This window comes from Lagopus leucura, unplaced genomic scaffold (assembly GCF_019238085.1).
Source record: "Lagopus leucura isolate 7727_CA_CO unplaced genomic scaffold, USGS_WTPT01 Super-Scaffold_100002, whole genome shotgun sequence".
NCBI lineage: Eukaryota > Metazoa > Chordata > Aves > Galliformes > Phasianidae > Lagopus > Lagopus leucura.
The window spans coordinates 13,018,448-13,037,936 of NW_024962263.1; the positions used below are offsets into that span (position 1 = coordinate 13,018,448).

General features: G+C 35.3%; 1 protein-coding gene across 1 annotated transcript in view; it reads right to left on the reverse strand.

The window, feature by feature from the left end:
• RELCH (RAB11 binding and LisH domain, coiled-coil and HEAT repeat containing) overlaps nt 1-19,489 on the reverse strand; it is a 71,377-nt gene that overhangs the window by 11,129 nt on the left and 40,759 nt on the right. Inside the window, exons 12-23 of the mRNA XM_042869005.1 lie at nt 15,618-15,708; nt 13,155-13,226; nt 12,202-12,342; nt 11,407-11,571; nt 10,487-10,634; nt 8,203-8,359; nt 7,525-7,648; nt 6,540-6,588; nt 6,136-6,215; nt 5,163-5,269; nt 4,484-4,583; nt 558-640 (exon numbers count right to left, since the gene is read on the reverse strand). Of these exons, the coding sequence (XP_042724939.1) occupies nt 558-640; nt 4,484-4,583; nt 5,163-5,269; nt 6,136-6,215; nt 6,540-6,588; nt 7,525-7,648; nt 8,203-8,359; nt 10,487-10,634; nt 11,407-11,571; nt 12,202-12,342; nt 13,155-13,226; nt 15,618-15,708 (1,317 nt within the window). The remainder of the gene's footprint in view (nt 1-557; nt 641-4,483; nt 4,584-5,162; nt 5,270-6,135; nt 6,216-6,539; nt 6,589-7,524; nt 7,649-8,202; nt 8,360-10,486; nt 10,635-11,406; nt 11,572-12,201; nt 12,343-13,154; nt 13,227-15,617; nt 15,709-19,489) is intronic.

Consider the following 19,489-nt stretch of genomic DNA (forward strand, 5'->3'; position numbering starts at 1 on the left):
TAGTCACCTCACGGCACATTAAAATGATTAAGACACATCATGCTCTAGCTTTTACTGGTAATAACCTGTTAGTGAGATTAGCAAAGCATCCCTCCTTAACTTGAAAGAAATATCACATCAGAATATTATAGCACAAACACGTCCAGGAATTGAAATATTAAGGCTGTCTACCAGAAATTAAGTACTCCCAAGACTATTTCACATTTTGATACTGCCTTATTTAATTTTAAATATAACTGGTAGAGTTACAGAACACGTTGATGTGCAGCTTCCTGCTAGAAATGATTTAAGCAAATTTCAAAACCGAAAGTATGACTTAATACTTTTTTTAATAACTGATTTAGTTTTCCATTTAACATTTATTCAGCAATTTTATCCTCTTTAGTTCCAGGTATTGCAATAAACCTTTGTTATTACAGACAAGTGTCTTTAAAGTTACCTTTTAAACAAAGGAGTTTGACTTTTTTTTGCAGCTAGGATAACAAACACAGCTGATGGTTATTTCTTCCTAAGTATTAAGAGGGATGCTAGGTGTATAAGACAGTCAGAAAACTTACATTTCAGGGTCACTGGAGAGAGTAATGAGAGCAGGAACAACTCTCTGAGCTACCAGAGTTTCATGTACCCCCTTCACCAACAGCTGAATGGTCGGAGCAGGGGGGTATCACAGGTGATGCACGGAAAGAGCGAGCACAGTATCATGGGAAGAAGAACGGCACAACCAAGAGAGAGAAAGAAAAAACACAAAAAGCAAACCAAAATTAGAAGCTAAGCAAATACTGCTACACTAGTGCTTCATATATGCAAAGGCATGAAGAAAGCTGAAGTGGTCTGGCCATCAGCACAAACCTGACGAATTTAATGACACAGTGTTGTTTGCTCTGCTTCCAGCTATTTTGTAACTCAAAATATAGAAAGATTAGCAAGTAATTTAGGTGGTATAATTCAAACCTGTTAAAATACTAAAATGATGCCAATTAGAGTTTGACAGTCTGGTCTAAACGATGCTATACCTCAGTGCAATGGCATATGTTATTGTACATGAAGACTGTCACGTGCAAAGGTAGATTTCTTTAGTCAGGCCAAATACATGTGTTTTTCCAGCACTGAGTGACACCTTTCAGACATCACAAAATGACAAAAAGTACCTCCCCAGAGGCCACTAAGCTTTCCTCAAAGTCACTGTGAATTATTTTAGATTTAATGGCCACCCAAGCAGTCTATGTTGTAACAACTCAAGTTACAATTGCTGGTCTACCCAGGTAGAAAATGGACAACACCTGACTTATCCATTGTATTAGAAACTGAGATCACATTGAAATTTATGCCATTACCCACAGATACGTGGAAACTGATTACGTTTAGAACTGCACTGCTCATGTCTTTACGTATGTATAACTACATGTGAAACAGATACCCTTTCAACACAATAATATAAACTTAATTTTTAGAAAATGGCAAATTCTAAACTTCCCACTTCAGCAAAACAGGTGCGGGTTGTTGCTTTTTATTTTCTTTTTTAAAATCTGCATTAGTTAAAATGGAAAGCATAGGGAAAGCAGCATCTCTTACTGTATCTATGCAGTGCTAAAACCAAGCACTAGTTACATTCTAACTAGAGTTTTACATTATGCTATTTGTTTGAGCATTCCAATTTTACTGACTGAATTTAAAACATGAACGTTACGAAAGACTGCAAGGAGTCTGACTTTCCAGAAGACTTTCTATATAAAACAGTGATATCTACTAAGCAACATTTGAGTGTGCACATGTGTGTGCCTATGTACCCAGATGCTGTGACCATATCATGGTCTCACAGGTAATGACTGGACAAGGAAGCACAGGGGTGAGAAATGTTTAGCTGCGTAAGCATTACTGCTGCAAAATCTCAGAAGTAGAAAGCTGCAACTTCCTACGCTCATAACTCACAAAGTACTAGCAATGTCAGCTACTCTACTACATTTTAATATCAATGCATTCCACAATTATTTACAGTAGCAGCAACTTATAAAGTGTTGACCTATTCACCTTAAGGTTGATGCACTGGTTGGATGCATCAACATAAGGCTGATGTATTCATGTTCAGATTGATGCTAAGGTCGTAGCACTCTGTTCAGCCATAACAAATTTACTCCCATACAGTTTTCCCACTGACTAAACTAGACAATGTTTATTGTTTTTAACTGGGGACAAACAGGGATATGAGTTTTCTTTACCAATCTTTGTTTTGAGAAAAGTCTGGAGGCTGGAATTCTTAGAATTTGTGTAATTAGCAAACAACTTAGAGTGATCTCAGCTCCACAACTATATGGGCTGCTAATCATGGTAAAGCATGGTAAATAGCATCATTCTGTCTTAAAGAAAGTAAAAGCATGTATAATCATTTAAGAGTCATTCTGAAGAAAAGAGTTCCTAACCTTGAACAGACCAACAATGCTTGTAACTCAGCTACACGCTTCACTGTTCAAACCAGCAGCAGTCAAATCTGTTTGCATCAACATTCAAATGGGAAACTACTGACAGAAAACATTAATGCACAGGCACAAAGGAAACAGCTGGATGGGCAAAGCCACGTTGCATTTAAGGCTACAGTGAGACAGACAACACAAAGTTTTATCCTCTTTTGATTCTTCCCAAGGAATGCACGTTCATTACTTCATATATACCACACCTTAAAAGCTATAGCACAGAGCTTCCTGTCCCCAGGGGCAAGCAAAAATACATTGGCTATAAATCACTCATGTTCTTTTACTCCGGAACAGACTGGTAAGCGTTTCATAAAATGATTTGGCAGGCCTAAATCACAGCAGTCCCTGAGCTGCTGCAGATCACTGTACTGGTCTAAAACTTTGCAGTACAAGTACAGCTGTCCAGCTCAAGACACACTCTTCTATGTTATCCAATCATTACTGTCTATCTTCTGAGAGAATTGCTGTGTTTTGCCAGCGAGTGATCTCTGAGACATCAAAAATTCCTCACGTGAAGGAATCCTCCAAAATAAAATGAACTGCTACCATCTCTTCCTATAGTTGACTTCCAAAATTCACATACTGTCATGTATAAATGCACAGACTGCAGCTATGAAGTGGCAACATAGTAAATCAGTTTTCCAGTGAGAAAAATGTCTTCAGTGAGGTTGCCTATGCACTAGTAAAAACTGAAATACATTAGAAAGCAAACAAGTAGCATGCAGACCTACCCAAAAATTATCAATTTGCAGTGGAAAATAAACCATAACCAAGACAACAGCTTGTATTAACTGAAGTTTTTTGTGTATTGGGTTAATGATTACACAAAAAAGGAAACAACATTTTTACAAATATGAAATATAAGCCATGTGCTTGTATTGTAAACAAACTAAGAAATGTTTTATGGGTGACCAAAATTGCCATCTCCTTTTCACAAGAGAAAAAAACCAAGACAGAGTTGGATACTTTCAAGGGAAGTCACACAGTATGTTTTTAAGTCACTGTTCAGTGCTTTGTCTGCAATGACTAGCAGAGTTGCAGTAGAGAAAAGTAATGGTAGCATTAAGCACTTCTGTCCTCAAGGCAGACTTGAGATTTGTTTTCAGAAATGGATACGACCTGGCATTCACCTAGAGGTCAACAGCAAAGCCAACCAGTGAGTCAAGCTTAACACAATGTAAAGAAAATAAAAGAAAATGGAATTTGATTATAAAAAAATTACTCTCAAAAATATGAAAAAAAAAAAAGATGCCCTTTGTTCAGCAAGTGGTGTATGCCCCAGTCTTTTGGTATGCCTTTTATCTTTAACACTTGATGAACAGGAGCATGGTATGGAAATAAAGAACTTACTAGTTAAATTGAACAGCCTCTCGTCATCTATAAATTTGTTGCAAATAAAAAGATGAAGTTGTCACACTGGTATATTAAGAAATCCTATATTTCACCAATTATTTATTTTTGGTAAAAATGTACATTTTTACCACTCCGTTTGGTGACAGTGGAAACTTGCTGCAGTTACAGGTGCACTATTTGTACACTGAAAAAGGTACTGAAAACTGGTAACTTTTAACTAACGATAGCAAATGTTAGAATGCACAGAGAGACACTTGCTTACGTTTACCTACGGACCTAAGCAAACACGTTTGATGATGTTATTTTGTTCTGGTTTGAACACAACTTTGCCGGGAAATTCATTTTCATCTGAAAATGTTTTTCAGCATGCAATAATCAGAATGCAACAGTGAAATCAGTAGTTGATCAAAGAACACACAGTCACTATAGAAACATCATGCAAGTGGCTAATGACAAATTACACAGTGAGATGTGCTAGAGAACACAACAGGTAAACAACTGTACAACTGCTCCATCACACAGTGCACAACTTATTTAATTCATGCATAATTTTTAAGAATATGTCATCTGAAATCAGTGTTTAAGAACTTCATCTGAATCAGTGTTTAAAAATACACTGCAGTTTCAGAAAAGCATTCAAAAAAAGTTTAGGTATCACTTACCTCAAACATTCTAGCTGCTGTGCATCGAACAAGAGCTGAAGTATGGACAACTCCATACCATAAGACAGTTAACAGCAACTCATGATAAGCTGGGTTTGCACTAAAAGAAAACATTTAAGCAATCAAAAAAGAAAAAAAAAATAAAAATTCCTCCACACCTCTGTGGATCTTTTTCCTACAAAAAGCTGTCTCAGCAAATCTGAAACTCCAATTTTTATCCCTTATGACAGATACACAACATTTACTCCATTCCAAAGGGCATGGAACATGCTGCTGTCTAGAAAATAGGTTGCATTTTGAAGTTGATTTTAGAAGTTCTTCAGAATATAGATTTCAATATATTGCAATAGCGAATTGAACGAAAATACATATGAGAACATACAGTAAGAATATGGGAGATAGTAAATCAATTTCTACTTTTCTCCTTAGTGAGGATTTTTTTTGTATTTATTTTTACTCCCACGTGTGAGTTTTTCTTGGTTTTCTTTTTTTACGCTTGAAAGTTTTGGTTTTTTTTTAAACACTGCATTATTCATTTGGGAGATTATCACTGAGGAAAAACATAAGCCTACTCATTTTTCCCCTGAGGCAGCACAGTTAATAAAATTACAGCCACATTACCATGTTTTAATAAAAGCTTCTAATGTATTCAGATTTAATCAGCTCGAAGGTTCTTTACCCCAGTTCCACAAAGGAAGCTTTCAGGCTATCAAGAGGGGCGTGGGACAGCGATAGCATGGTCATGACATCTTCCAAGAATCCAACTAACAGCTTGCGGTCCTCTTCCTAAAAGAAATACAATTTCAAACGTAGTAGAATTGTTATGGTTTGACAACATTCAGCTATGAAAAAGACAAACTGAGAGAGCAGATTAGATTTAGCACTTAATTTTCTTAGAATTTCCAAACTATGCTTTTAGAAAAAGAACGTTTAAAGGAAACTCTAGACTGTTTCTATATTTTATCAGCTGAATGCATACTTATATGCACAAAATTCCCCAAAGATGTTTACTGAAACCCACTTTCATGGCTCTCGACAGTTAGTGATTGCTTACAGTCCACTGCAAGGAATGCAAGTCCATCTGCGAGATGATGAAAGGTTTAGTTTTCCTTGTAAGTCATGTATACATCTGTTCATAACTGCTGGTTACTGGAGGACTAGGTAGTGTTATTTATGGGGTGTTTATTTTAGACCTAAATAGCACTAAGATTTTAAGACTCCAATTGTGCCCAAAATAGCAATTTATCTGCTTGTTTATTTTCGAAACTGTTGCAAAATTATGGCTTGCGAAGACCACAGCTAAATGGCAAAGAGCCCATTTATTGAACATAACTAATATTTTGGATAAAGGCACAGGGCAGCTGTCAACATCTGAGAGTTAGCAATGCCGACAGTGCCTGATGTCATCTTAAGACCTACTGAATTTAGTATCTTTTAACACTGATGTCCGTCACCTAAATGTTGTAGTAAATGCAGTACTTAGGAAACTTAGATTTGAAATAGACTTAGGGCTGCTTATTTATTTATCCTCAATGCATGAGAGCACTAGAAGTTTACAAAGCGAACATTAAGGTGGTGTGAGTGTTCATTGTTTGTTTGTTTTGATAGAATAATATGTAAAATCTAAGAAAGAAACATAAAAACAAACCTACCTGAATATAACATGTAAGGACCCCTGTTGCATAGATGGGAACTGTAGCTTTTGTAAGCACTCCGTTACCTGCTGTGGAATCTAATGAAACACATTACAGAATTTATTTTGCATATATACATATATAAAGTATGCATATATTTACATTTATGTAAAGAATGTATATACATAGGCATACATACACATGCTAAAATAATGTTTAACTAATATCTGGATTAAAGATTTTATTTTTTAATTTAAACACATACACAGTGCACAACTTCAGAGTGTTCCATTCAGATTATGATTAAAGAAAAATGACAAATTTGAGAACTGTGGACTGAAAATGTTATTTGAACAGGACAATAACATTTTTCCAGCTGCTATTAAGATCAATTTTATTCATGAGAATAGAATATCACTCACCTATGTTTTCCTCAGATAGTCTTAGTATTTCCTGAAACTGTGGTTTTACCTACATAAAGGATTATGAAACCCACATGAGAAAGTTTATTGCTAGTATCAAAGTTGCCAAAAATTAAGACAGAAGAACATTTTGAAGATACAGAAAGAAAAAAATAGAATCTTTAAGAAGAGCAGCTGATCTACCAAAATTCAAAGTATGACAGAGAACAAAAATTTCTAATGAGTGCCCACCCAGTAGTGATCACTGAGATAACAGCATTTAGCACGCCTACTGCTAAGAGTTGAAGCCTTTTGTCAGTTTGCTTAGTTGGGCTTTATGATTCTACCATACTATATGTAAAAAACAATCAGTAATATATTGAGTTTGCTTCATGTCTCTGTTAACGAGTGCTGTCTTCCAAAACACAGTTGTAGTAATTTTTACTGAAGCAAGAATTGTAAAGATAAATTACAGATGGGATCTTCAAAGATCAGAGAGAGGTTTTAGTCTCTGCCGAAGCAGCATGCAGTAACACAGAATGCTAAATGTTTAATTTTATCTTTTGATAATATTGCAGTGTGTTAGCATTTCTCTTCAAAATATTCTCAATGAATATTCAAAAATTAACTTATTGAGAAATAGGTGACATACATCCTTGATAAAAATATTTAGGTATAAGCCGTGAAAATATTTTTAGCAAGGATGCATTCATTTTAAAATTAGCAATGAAGTACACAGTGGAGTACAAACAATGGACACAATGTTGCTCTGAAGGAAGAAAACTATGAAATCACTAGAATGAGAATGATCTCTCATTTTTATCAACAAAAAGATGCGTGTTAAGGTTTAAAAACATCAGGTTTTGCAGTACTTAAGGAAAAGCATCAGTACGGCACATAAATACAAATGTCACACAAAACATGAGTACTCAAACCATAAAATTTCAGTAATATATTCTTATTATCAATGTACAATGTTGGCATAACATTTAAGGTACCACCTTACCTTAGTGTTTGTAAAAATTTTCCCAAATGTCCTACAAAGTCGCCAGAAGAATCTGGAGAACTCATGGACACAGGCAGTTGATGCTACGTTGATTTTGCCAACTATTTCTATAAGCTGTGGTAACCTGCAAATAGGGAAAAAAAAAGGATATCAGACACTATCCTGATCTTTTGTTTCTCTCCAGTTATATTAATAGAGATTTACTGTATATGCTAATAAGTATACATATAAAGTACTAGTAAAATTATCTAACTGTTCTGTACAATTCCTAAACCTTGAAGAAAGCAAGGTTTAAATTCAAGGAAAGCCTGATATACATTTTCAAACATCTGTTACTGAGGAACAGCATATCTATGGAAATAATCAGAATACAAGAAACTTCCCTTCAACAGAGAATTGCCTACAGTAGGGCAAAGCTGAAAAAAACTTCTGGAGTGAGCAGTTGTCTATGCATCCATTAGGTAGACAATATCGTCTGAATAAAATCAATGAAGTCAATTCAGAGTGATATTTAAGAAAAACTATAAAAAAAATCCAATCATCTCTTTAAAATTGAGTAATTCTTAAACACAATCATACTTAAAAACTGTGAAGTTCAAACATTCCTAACCATAACAATTTATTAAGAACTATTAGTTTTGACAACTTTTAGGAACTGTAAGGTACAAATTAACTCACAGTTGATTGACTACCCATAGCAAAGTCTCCCAGCCTGTGGTCCCCTCATGTTCTAGCTGATGGTTGTAAAGTTGCAACAGTACTGCCAATTGTTCACGGCTTCCGACGATGATAGCCACATCCTGAAGAGGTGATGCAGGTCGGGGAAATCTAGTGACTGCGACAGCAGAGAATAAGCAATCATGAATAAAACAAGATAAAGATGGCTTGGAAATCATGTCAGTAAAGTTAAAATCTGAAGCTCTTTGGTAAATTCTGTGTAAGGTTATCAAATCACCTTTTAAAAATCCATAAGTTAAATCCAACTCCAAAGAGACTACATAACTTTCATTTCTAAAAAGAGAAAATGCAGAGATCGTGGATGACTCCAGAGATCACGCTGTAGATTTATGGTTGATTGAGTACAAGACAAAGCCTCCTGACTTCTGCTACGCTTTACACTGTCTCCTCAGTTGTTTGGATCAAGAGAAAAGAAAAATCTACGAAGAAAAAGAACGAACTCAAAAAATTCTAGACCATAAAAATATCCTAGGGTCAAAAGTGTGCTACACCAATGTTTCTTTTATTACATTCAGTTTAGGCAAAGTATACTGAAAATTATTCAGCAAAGACGTTAAGTGGCAAATATGTAATCTTTCCTACTGTGGAATTCAAGACAAGCTTGCAGTTCCAACAGTGCTACTGTGTTAGTGCAAACATGGGAAGTACAGGAGGTTTGTTTCCTCCACTTGTGTTGAGGAAGCAACTGTCAGACTACACCAAAGGCTGAAATGTTTGAATTCCTTATTTAAACACTAGCAATTCAGGGAAAAAGTGCTCATCTTCAAATGACTCAGGTCAGCTGAAAGAGCTTCACTGTGGCATGTCTAACATTTTTACATTCAAGCACGTAACACTACTCGCTCCTTTCTAAATTTCCTTTTAAATGTAAGGTTGTTAAACATTCTTTAACTCTTGATATACAGAAATATTACCAGCATGTAGCAAACCATGTACCAACAAAATCCTTAAAAAGTATTCGTAATAAAAGAAAATGTTAAAGAGGCTTGGAGTGCTGATTTAAGCACTTAACTTCACTTAGAAATCATTCTGTTTGCCAAGATAATTACACAGATGCATAACAGATGGTGAAGCTCCTGCACCAGGATGTATTTTTTCCACTTCTTACAAATAATAAAAAAAAAATTGCAGTAAATCCCTAATTCTAAAGACAGCCTTCTTGAGTTATTACTGTTTATTTGTAGAACACAGTTCTTCACAAATCTTTGGAAGTCTAATTAAGGACTGCTTTGTTTTCTCAAAAGTTTCTTTTGTGAAGTAGAGAGAAATACTGAGAGATGAAATGAAGAAAAACGTTATTTTATTTCATTCACATCTATTTTGTCATTACTGAAGTGACTCAGGCATAGGAGAGAATGGAATAAGGAAGCATTATTTAAGGATTTGCTAAGGGAGACCAATATGAAAAAATTTCCAGGGGAAATCATAAGGTAAGCATTTATTTTTCCCTCCACAATTTATATGGTCTATCAGGACAACAAAGTGCTTCATTGAAAGACTTTCATAAGATTATATAAGCCACTGGGCACAGAAGACATTTTGCCTGTAATGGACTGTATAGAATGCTGCTAAATGAATACGGAAATCTCAGTCAAAAAAATCCTAAAAGATACAATCTAGTTTTCCTTTGTAGTACTGGCAGTCATTTGGTAAATATTTATGACTTCCATATTTCTTCATTGTGAATTACCTGATGTCTGTAACTAGTTACGTGTATGACAAGAATTTTTTTTAAGACTTATTTCTTTCATAGCAATGAAATTGCAGAGGAGATGAAGAAGGGAAGTAGAAAGACTTTTTCCCAAGAAGGAAAAAAACAGAAGAAAAAAAAGGTCATGACAAATGTTCCTATGTTGGAAACTAGCTTTAAAAAAAATATTCTCTCCATCAACTCAGTCACATTGAAGGAAATTCATAACATGACAGAGGTTTCCTGAGGTTCTCTGTTTTTGCTACATCTGAAAATATTATATAAAAAAGGCACATTAGAAAAATCTGCCTGAGGTCAGGAACTGAAATTATTATTTTATAGACGTGTTTAAAAAAAAAAAAATAAAGCTTATATATGAATCCTGCAACTTACGTTTATCTAGTAATCCGAGGTATATTTGAGCTCCAGGTACATGTGAACAATTCCTTGAATTCTCCCTTTGCATTTAATACTGATTTGTAACTGAATTACACCCGTGTTTCCAAAAATTCCACTTAACAGAAACTGACGTACCTTCTATTTGCGGTACTTCTCCCTGAAGTTTAGCCTTGCTTGTGAAAGGTGCATTCTGTAGCACCAATGCAAATAATGATGGAATCAGTGACTGCAAAGCAGATAGATACATGTGGAGCTTATGTTCATCCAAACCGTGTTCTCCTTCCTGAAACAAATAAAATTCAGTTAAAATTTTCAGTTCGAAGACATCTGTGATGAACTCCCCAGAAACACTCATTACATGGTCCTTTATCCTGACCATTACAGTACTTGGCGTTACAATCCAAACACTCTTGTCATTCTTGAGTCACTTCTCAAGAGAAGCCAGCAATATAGTCATTGGCATTGAGTGATTCACATTACTGAACACAGTGATACTCAGAAAGAGCAAATTTAGGCACATCTTGAAAACAGGATTCCTTGGTCTCAAGGATCAGTGCATCTGAAAACTGAGCGAGTCAAACGTGTTGTGAAAATAAGCATCTTGGTTATATCGTCAGAGTTACCCTACTTTCCAGAACTTTCCTGATATCTACCAAAATAAACGTGTGCAGCAAAACTGATGCAAACTGCATATCATGTAATTAAACCATTCAACTACACCTTTTCTTACGTGCAATAAAGGCTGCACTTTATTAAAAGCAACACTATGTGACACAATTTAAATACAGGACAAATGCATTCAGACTAACAGGCACCATCTGGTCACAAGCTCAAGAAAATGCTTTCTGAACTGTACATTAATTGGGTATAAAGCAATATAATATTGGAGAAGAATTTGATTATTTTTTTTTTGTTTTGTTTTGGGTTTTTTTTTGTTTTCTTCCCCTATCAAAGCAAAGTTAAGAAAAATCTCCAGAAAATTTCTCCCTCATAGAACTCATACATAATAAAGCTACAAAGAGAAGTCTCCAACGTAGAAATAGCTAAAGACATACCCTGAGCAGTTTTTCAATTTTACTAAGCAGCGTAGGTATAAGATGGAACTGTAAGTTCCCCAGTTCTGTTGTCCAGGCAGCATAAGCAGGTAGAAATACTTGATGTGTTGCACTAACTACACGTTCTGAAGGGTCTCCTAAAGCTGAAAGCAGCAGTTCAAAGCCCTGGAAGAAATAACAAGAAAATTAACTACTTTTCCTACAATTTATTCTAAGGATTACTGTGCAAAGCATACACAGACTAGACTTTTACACTAATAAAAAGTAAACCAAAATAGTACATGGAGGCCTCTCAACATGTATTCCTACCTTATCCATAAAGTTTAACAGTCCAATGATCCCGCTAGCAGTCATCAGCATTTATACAAACATGTTTTCATTGTTTCACTTTCAAAAACTTAAGGAGAGGAAGGTAAATTCTTCACTTTCATGAACCTGAAATACTACCAGCCAACATTAAGAAGAACTACAAGCAAGCTTTATTGCAGTAGATTAATCTGTCGGCAAGCGGTGACAACAAACGGGCTAATAGACTTAGGTGGGCAATGAAGTGGAATACTCTTGAATTACAAATCATTAAAGAAACTTCTTTGTGTGGCTCACATCTGAGATTCTAATGATATTTGAAAGCGTATGCTCTCTTTTCAGTCTTAGTGACACAATAAAAAGCAACATCAATACAAAACCATCAACGTGAAGTTTTTAATGTACACGTGTAAAACAATGTACCCTCCTTACTTCATCAAGTAAGTATAAAACACATTCCATACATACAGAATCCAACTCAAATTGTACCTGTTGATATTTGTCTGGATCATCAATATATCCCATAATGATGCCAAGGCTTTTGATCACAGCTTCTCGTACCAGATCTGCCTTATCTTCCATTAGCATTTGTTGCAGCATGGAAAGTACCAATGAACTACGAATTTCTTTCTGTGTATAAAGAAGAAAAATAGTTGTTAAATCCAATGAAACAAGATACGCTGGTCTGTATCAATTTTTATAAACGATTTGCATTTCTGTTAGTGCTTACAAACAACAATCCCTTTCAACAGCCATGAATCTCCTAATTAAAAATACACATTCAGCTGTGACAATAGTAGACCAAGGAAAATAAAGTGCTAGTAGCCTCATCAGTCTTTTGTTCTACTAAGCAAAGAACTGGAGTCTTTTAACTAACATGGAAGCATGGATATCAAAAATAACTAACAGCAAAAAGCTACTATAGACCCAGACTTGGCATGATGTACTTAAAACAGAATCTTTAATCACTCCATTGCTAAATTTGAGAAGCATGCTTTTAACTTTGGTTATTTTCATCTTCCTCTGAAGCTTCAGATTCCAGTTTGTCACTGACTAATCTCTGCTACAGCTTTTGACTAGCAGTACTCTTCACTTTAAACATCTCACAGTATCTAAAGAACTCTGTTACTGCATGCCAATTATTTTTTTAGTGGTGATTTCCTTGATTGATCCTAACTACCTTTATTTCATTTTTACTGAAACTATGAAAATTTGCTCAAGCCATACTGGTCAAGACATTTTATAGCCAGACCAACCTGCCTTCCTTTGTTATAATTCACTTTCTCTTTACTGAATTTCATACGTGTGACAAAGTAGAACATAATGTTCCTGTCTACGTATAAGAACCACCTTATTTTAAAAAGCTAATGGATATTCAAGTATTGCAGCAGATTTTAACCTTGGTTTCACAAGAAGTATAAAGGGTCAGAATGAATACTTACAGGAAGGTAAGGTGCTAGTGCTCCACAAGATTCTGCTACCAGTAGCCGTCTCTCTGGGTATTTGTGATTGATCTAGTGAAGAAAAAAAGAATGGTTATTTGCTTTGCAGTGACCAGCATTTAAAATGTGGTTAGTATGAACTACAATAGAAGGATATGTGTGCACCTCTTAGATAAACATTAGCTGTGCCTGTAGAAGCTGCACACGCATATGAAGCGGCCTCAAATTCTTGTACTGAGGCATAAAGGCAAGGCAGATACAAGCCTCCTCTAGTTGTCCTGTAAATGGGAGCTTACAGTAAGAGAACATTCTGGGAAGCATGTATGTATACGAAGTAAAGACGTTCACCTAAGAACTACAAGAGTGCCCTCTAGTGATCTGAGCCAACCATTGTAGCACAACTGCCCAGGTCCTGCTGAGCAATAAGGGTCAGAAGAGGACACAGGTACTAAGCCAAGTAGTATTTGCATTCTTTCAAAGTTCAGTTTCCAAGTCTAAACAAAGACGTCATGTTTCCAAGATGCGCCTGAAAACAGCTCCTGTTCTTAAGAACCTCTTGTTCCCATGCTGCCTGCCTCCTCTTTCCACTGAAAGGCCATACGAAAATTCTGCCTTGTTTTTGAAAGAAGTTTACATCTTGGAAATCAGCCTTAGTGGTCAGAGAGAGAAGAGAGCTGATGGTTGCACAATAAAACACAGGTGATATGTTTTCAATATACTGCTAAGCCATACTGACGTAGTGGAAAGAAAAAGGAAAGAAACTACTCAAATTTCTATAAAGGTTTTCATTCAGAGAAGATTATTGGTCCACGAGAATGTAAACATAACGGTAAATTGGTTATCAGTTCTTTTCCTTTTCTTTTCCTTTGTTTTTTTTTTTTTTAATTTATTTTTATTTTTTATTTTTTATTTAGCAGTATTGTATTTTTAGATGCCAATTACTTGGTTACAATTTCTTAGGAAACTTTTAGCATCTACACACTAAACACAGATGAGTAAGCCTGCATACATGTACAGCTGTGAAGAGCAGGTAAAAAAAAATGGCAGAGACCAGCCTGATTACTCTGAGCTTCAAATGCATAGACAGAAATGCAATATTTTCTGATGCCCTAGTCCTTTATATCTCTAAGTAGTTTTTGACTGGGGTCCAACTATACTAAGCCTCTCATGACTAAGACATCACTGAAAGACGGTAGAAAACTATACTGTATTTTTGAGTTCTTTCTACAATCTCAGTTTTGTGGCAATGAGATTTAGCTGGTATTTACTAGAGAAAACGCTGACCTGGTTTCAGTACTGCAAACAAAGCCTGGCAAACTGCATTAAGTAAAAGCATGATGTCATATGGCTTGGCAGCCTGATAGGTGGCACCGATACAGTTGGACTGGTTTCTCCTGTGCATCAGCAATTATGAAAATGTTATAATGAAGATGTGCTCTTCCTAAAGTGAGATTAGTTCCTTTAAACTCTCTTTAAATCTCATGAGAAGGACTAAGAAAACAAACTGGTTTATGCTCAACTGCTACCGGTCTTTTCTTTACTCAGTAGATACATCAGTCAAACAGGTAATGCATCTAATTACACAAATGTCACACAAATTACGCATTTAACATGTAAATTGGACAGTCAGAAAGCATTAAGTTTATTAAAGATTGAACGTCATCGCAAAACAGAAAGGGCTAAGTTATGCATATGGAGAAACAGTAGACAAATACCATAACAGAAAGACTGTAATCAGAGCAAGCATTACCACTCTTGTCATGGCTTAATCGTTCAGCATCTTTTTAGCAATCAATTCCCTTTTCTTTCATTGCAGGAAAACAAAAATTTTTTTTACCTGAACTCATGTTGGTCTCCTTCTGTATCTCAGATGAAAGAGAACGAGCTTTTCAGTTTGGTTGTTCAGTTTGGTATTCTATTAATTTATTACACCTGTGGAAAAGGTCACTGGGATTCTGGAATTCACATGTAAGCTTCAGGCTTACAATACATTCATCTACAGGGCACTCATTTCAGACTACTTTGATCTTTAATTTTCTGTTTAAGAATTTAAGCTGGCTGAAGCGTGGACACTGCTCCAAGGACTCATCACTTCAATATGAAATCAGTAAATGACATCTGAATGACAGTGGAATCCCAGTGGTCTGGAGATGACTGTGTGAAATTTATAAACGCTCCTGCTTGGCAATAGGTTGGGTAACAATGCTGAAAGTGCACAAATATCTGCATTTCGATATAATGCATGCAGGTATGTGACGTGCAAGTAACTACACCTCCAGAGAAACCTCTCAAATTTTCTGTTTCTGAATTCTTTTCCATGCCATAACAATGCATATATCATGAGGTCAAAGAGCATCCAAACATCTTTCTGAAGAATACTTTGAACAGTCACTTTGAACAACTCAACATCTATGAAGTTGTAACTAATTTACATTGTGTGTAAAGCACAAAATAAGCTGTCACCTGTTCCCAACACTGTGGTAAAAGCTCAGCTTCTACACGCGTTGGTCCAACATGTCGGGCAAATGCCACACAGCCGGTCAGTATCATCTGCCTGAAAACACAAATTAAAAACTTTAATTTGCTGACAATGAGAAGTTCTATAATATATGATGCCTCAACTCTTTACGTTAGGAAAAGGAGATACCATCAGGCAACAGGTAATTATTTAGATTCAAAATCTCACACCATACATATTGACTAAATCTCAAATTGAAAGCTGATATACTGTTCTCTGTTTGATGTTTCTTTTCCAGAAACTTGGAAGATCCAAAACTCCATGAACCAGACCTGAGAATATCGAATTTGGGAGTCTCTGAGTACTTATTTCCTAATATCTGGATTTGAGAATTTGACTAAATCTCTGATTTACATCTTATTTCTGAATACTATGATTCACCATGCAATAAATGGATCTAAGTTACTTAACACTACCTATGGCTTCTATTTAGAACCATCTGTTGGTTTTAATAACTTTTAAAGTAATTTAATTCTTTCATGAAATGATTTTGTAATATCCCAATGTGCAAGTTACTGTCATCTCTTCCAACATACTGGACTCTTGTCAGAAATCCTCTAAAGGATGAAAATAATTAAAAAGGAATGCAATTAACCAGTAATATCTATGATCACCTGAGTAATTTTATTTATATTCTTGCTTTTGAAAAAAAATAATTGTCTTTTAAGAAAAGAAAACTCTCCTCAATTTGCAGGAAATCAGAGATATATAAATACATTTCATGTTTCGACAAATATTTAAGAGATAAAAAATACTGACTCCAATATGTTTATTATTTACTACTGAGATCCAAAAACCTTAAAATATAAGTGGACCACATGACCAGTCAATGAAAGCAGCTGAGTAAGAAACACATGAGGTGAAAAATCCCTCATTGTTTGTCCCATTATCTTCTCTACATTCAAGGTGCTTGAAGAACTGCCTTCCTCACAGGTAGCTATACATAGAATGAGGTTTTATTTATACTGTGGAGTGTAAAATTATACTAAAAAGTGGATGTATACAGAAAGATTAGAGACAGACCAATTTATTGCAAAATAAGGAAGCTTGAAGGGATGGGAGAATGTTTGTTTTTACACCCACTGAGGCAAAATGAGATCAAACTACAAGCATCTGCAAATCTGTACTTTGTGATATTTTAACTTCCATTTAATGAGTGTTTATTTTGCAAGGGTTTTTGAGTTTGTTATTGCTCCTGCTAATAGGATTGGAATCACGTCAACTTTGCATGCAACTTACCAGTTCTATCTAGTTTTAGTTCTTACATCAGAACTTATATCAGTAGTCTTAAATGGTAATACATAGACTAGAGATACTCATTTTATCATCTTTACAGTAAGATTAGAATAACACTGTGAATTTGTTCATTACTACCTCATGGAAACTGAATAATGATTAATCTGTTATCATTTTTGAACAAGGTAAAAAGGTTCAGGGAAAACCAAATAGATGATTAGATAAGGTTCAAGAAATCAATCAAAATCAAAAGCTGATTTGTGATAGCAATATGGAGACAAAAGCTTGTGGCAACTGCAAATTCTACAACATACAAAAGAGATAATAAAGTGCCTTTGGCTCTTGATCTACACACCTCACCTAATCTCATAACTGGGCAACAGAACATACTTTCATAACGTATTAATAGCAAATAGGAGGATACAACAACCACCTGAAATCTACTGCAGAAGAAGGGAAAGAAAATTCATTGTTTTACACTAAGCCTTCTCAAAAGTGTTTCATGAAATCTCTAAGTCAAGTCAGTATATTTTTTGTTTTCTTTTTTTGCCTTGCTGATAAAGTTGGGAACTTTTAGATTTTACAAAAGTATTCAAAAAATAACGTGTTAAATATTTTACTGTAACCATCCTAGAAGCATAGGACAACCACTAGTACTTCAAAGGAAGGAAAGGGAGTAAAGTTCTCAGTGCTAGGTCATTGAAACAAAGTTTGTTAACACTCAGCTACTGCAAAAATTGCAGCCTAGACTGGAGGAACATCTTTCTTGTTACTGTCATGATGACCCCTTTCGTTAACATGGTGCCGGAAGGCTTTCTTCAAATAGCTCTCTTCAGACTACCACTTACAATCTGCTAAAGAGGAACATCAAGCTAATCAGTACTACTCAGTAGAGCACTACTTTGCTTCGTCAGTGCAGAAAGCAAAGCAAAATAAAAAAATGAGTCTAAAGGAACATGGTGGGAGTTAGAGCAGAACACAGTTTAATAATTCTTAACTCTTTCCTGAGGTTTTGTTAAGTGGTTGTATGCACTGGTAAGCAATTCAATTTCATAATACACAGTTCAGTCTTTTGTCGCTCCTGTATTGAAAGCTTGTTTACTAGAGTTTTCTGTAGTATGTTCTTCAGTTATGTGCATTCTGCAAGATGGTATTATATAGCCTATGAAAAGACATACTAGTCACACTAAGCATGATGTATTGACTTCATTAAGAGTGCTATTTCTACATATGTTACCTGCAGATCTTCTCAAAAGGTCACATTACAAACTATGTCTTAACCTTTTCATAGAAGACCTTACTGCTAATCTGCTTTCTTCACGGCTCCCTGGCTTCCAAAAACAATGTAATTGTCCAAACAGAAGTAAAACTATGACATATTTGTTCTTTTTCAGAAGAGAATTTTATATGCGTTTAGAAAATCCCAATAGCGTATTAACATGCAGAGCCTTCGGGTTGAAAGTGGGCTTGTCAAATGTAACAAACATACAAAACTATGGCGAAATGCTACATCTGCAAGCACAAAAATGTCTTCCACAGAAGCAAGTATAACACAAGCTTTCCACGTAACCATGAACATACTTTATAAGCCAACTATTTATAGTAAACAGAAGGCTTACTTTTATGTGTTTATTATAAACGTGTCTCTTATTTAACAAACTAAGTCAACTTTTTATCATCTGCTATTTGAATGTAGAACGTAGGCCCGTACAGCATGGCAAAAGGTGACTGAGTAATGTTAAGAGCTTACTAACGTAATTGTTCTGGTGGTCAAATATGAATATCTTTGCCCATTGCATAGTGCACAAGACTGCTAAAACATTACCTAAACTTACTTGGATAAAAAGCAGGAATTAATAATATACTTTCACATAAACATATAACAAAGTGACTGAAATGAGTTCTGAAAAAGCATCCTCTAAGTTTTTTTCAAAATTTATCTGATTTTACAGAATGTTACTTATTCTTCAGTCAGGTGCTATGACTACACTAAAACCAACCACAATTTCTGTGTGTGTAAATTATGTTATGCATATATGGCACGTTCTGTCAGAATCCCTGGAACGTGTGACAGAACATTCTCCCCAAATTTCTAGAGAAAGCAAGTTAGTCTTAGATATAAATCTCTATTCACAACAAAGAATGAACAACTTGGAAGAAAAAGCAACTTGGACTTTCTTCTTTCTTAGCCACTGGACATAATAAGCAGCTGAACAGGTAAATCGAAAAATCAACCTGACAGGCCAAGTCTTGTGACAAATAAACTACAAGAGATTACAAGTGAAATGCAACTTCCCTCCCCTCTCAATCACAAAACAATCTTAGCTTCACAGTCTGCATGGGACATCCAAAACATTTTAGTTAACAGCAGAATTTTCAGAAGAAAATTTCTAATGAATTGGAAGTAGAACGGGGAGCACTTCTTGATGCAACTTCAATCTGCACGGTGCTCCTGTACTACAAGCTGTTTTTATTTATGCCAGAAGTTTTACCATGGAAAAAATTTAGAAAAAGATCAGACCACTCGAGTTGCAGAGAATCTTCAAAAGAAACACTTTCCATTTATTTCATTCAAACCAGT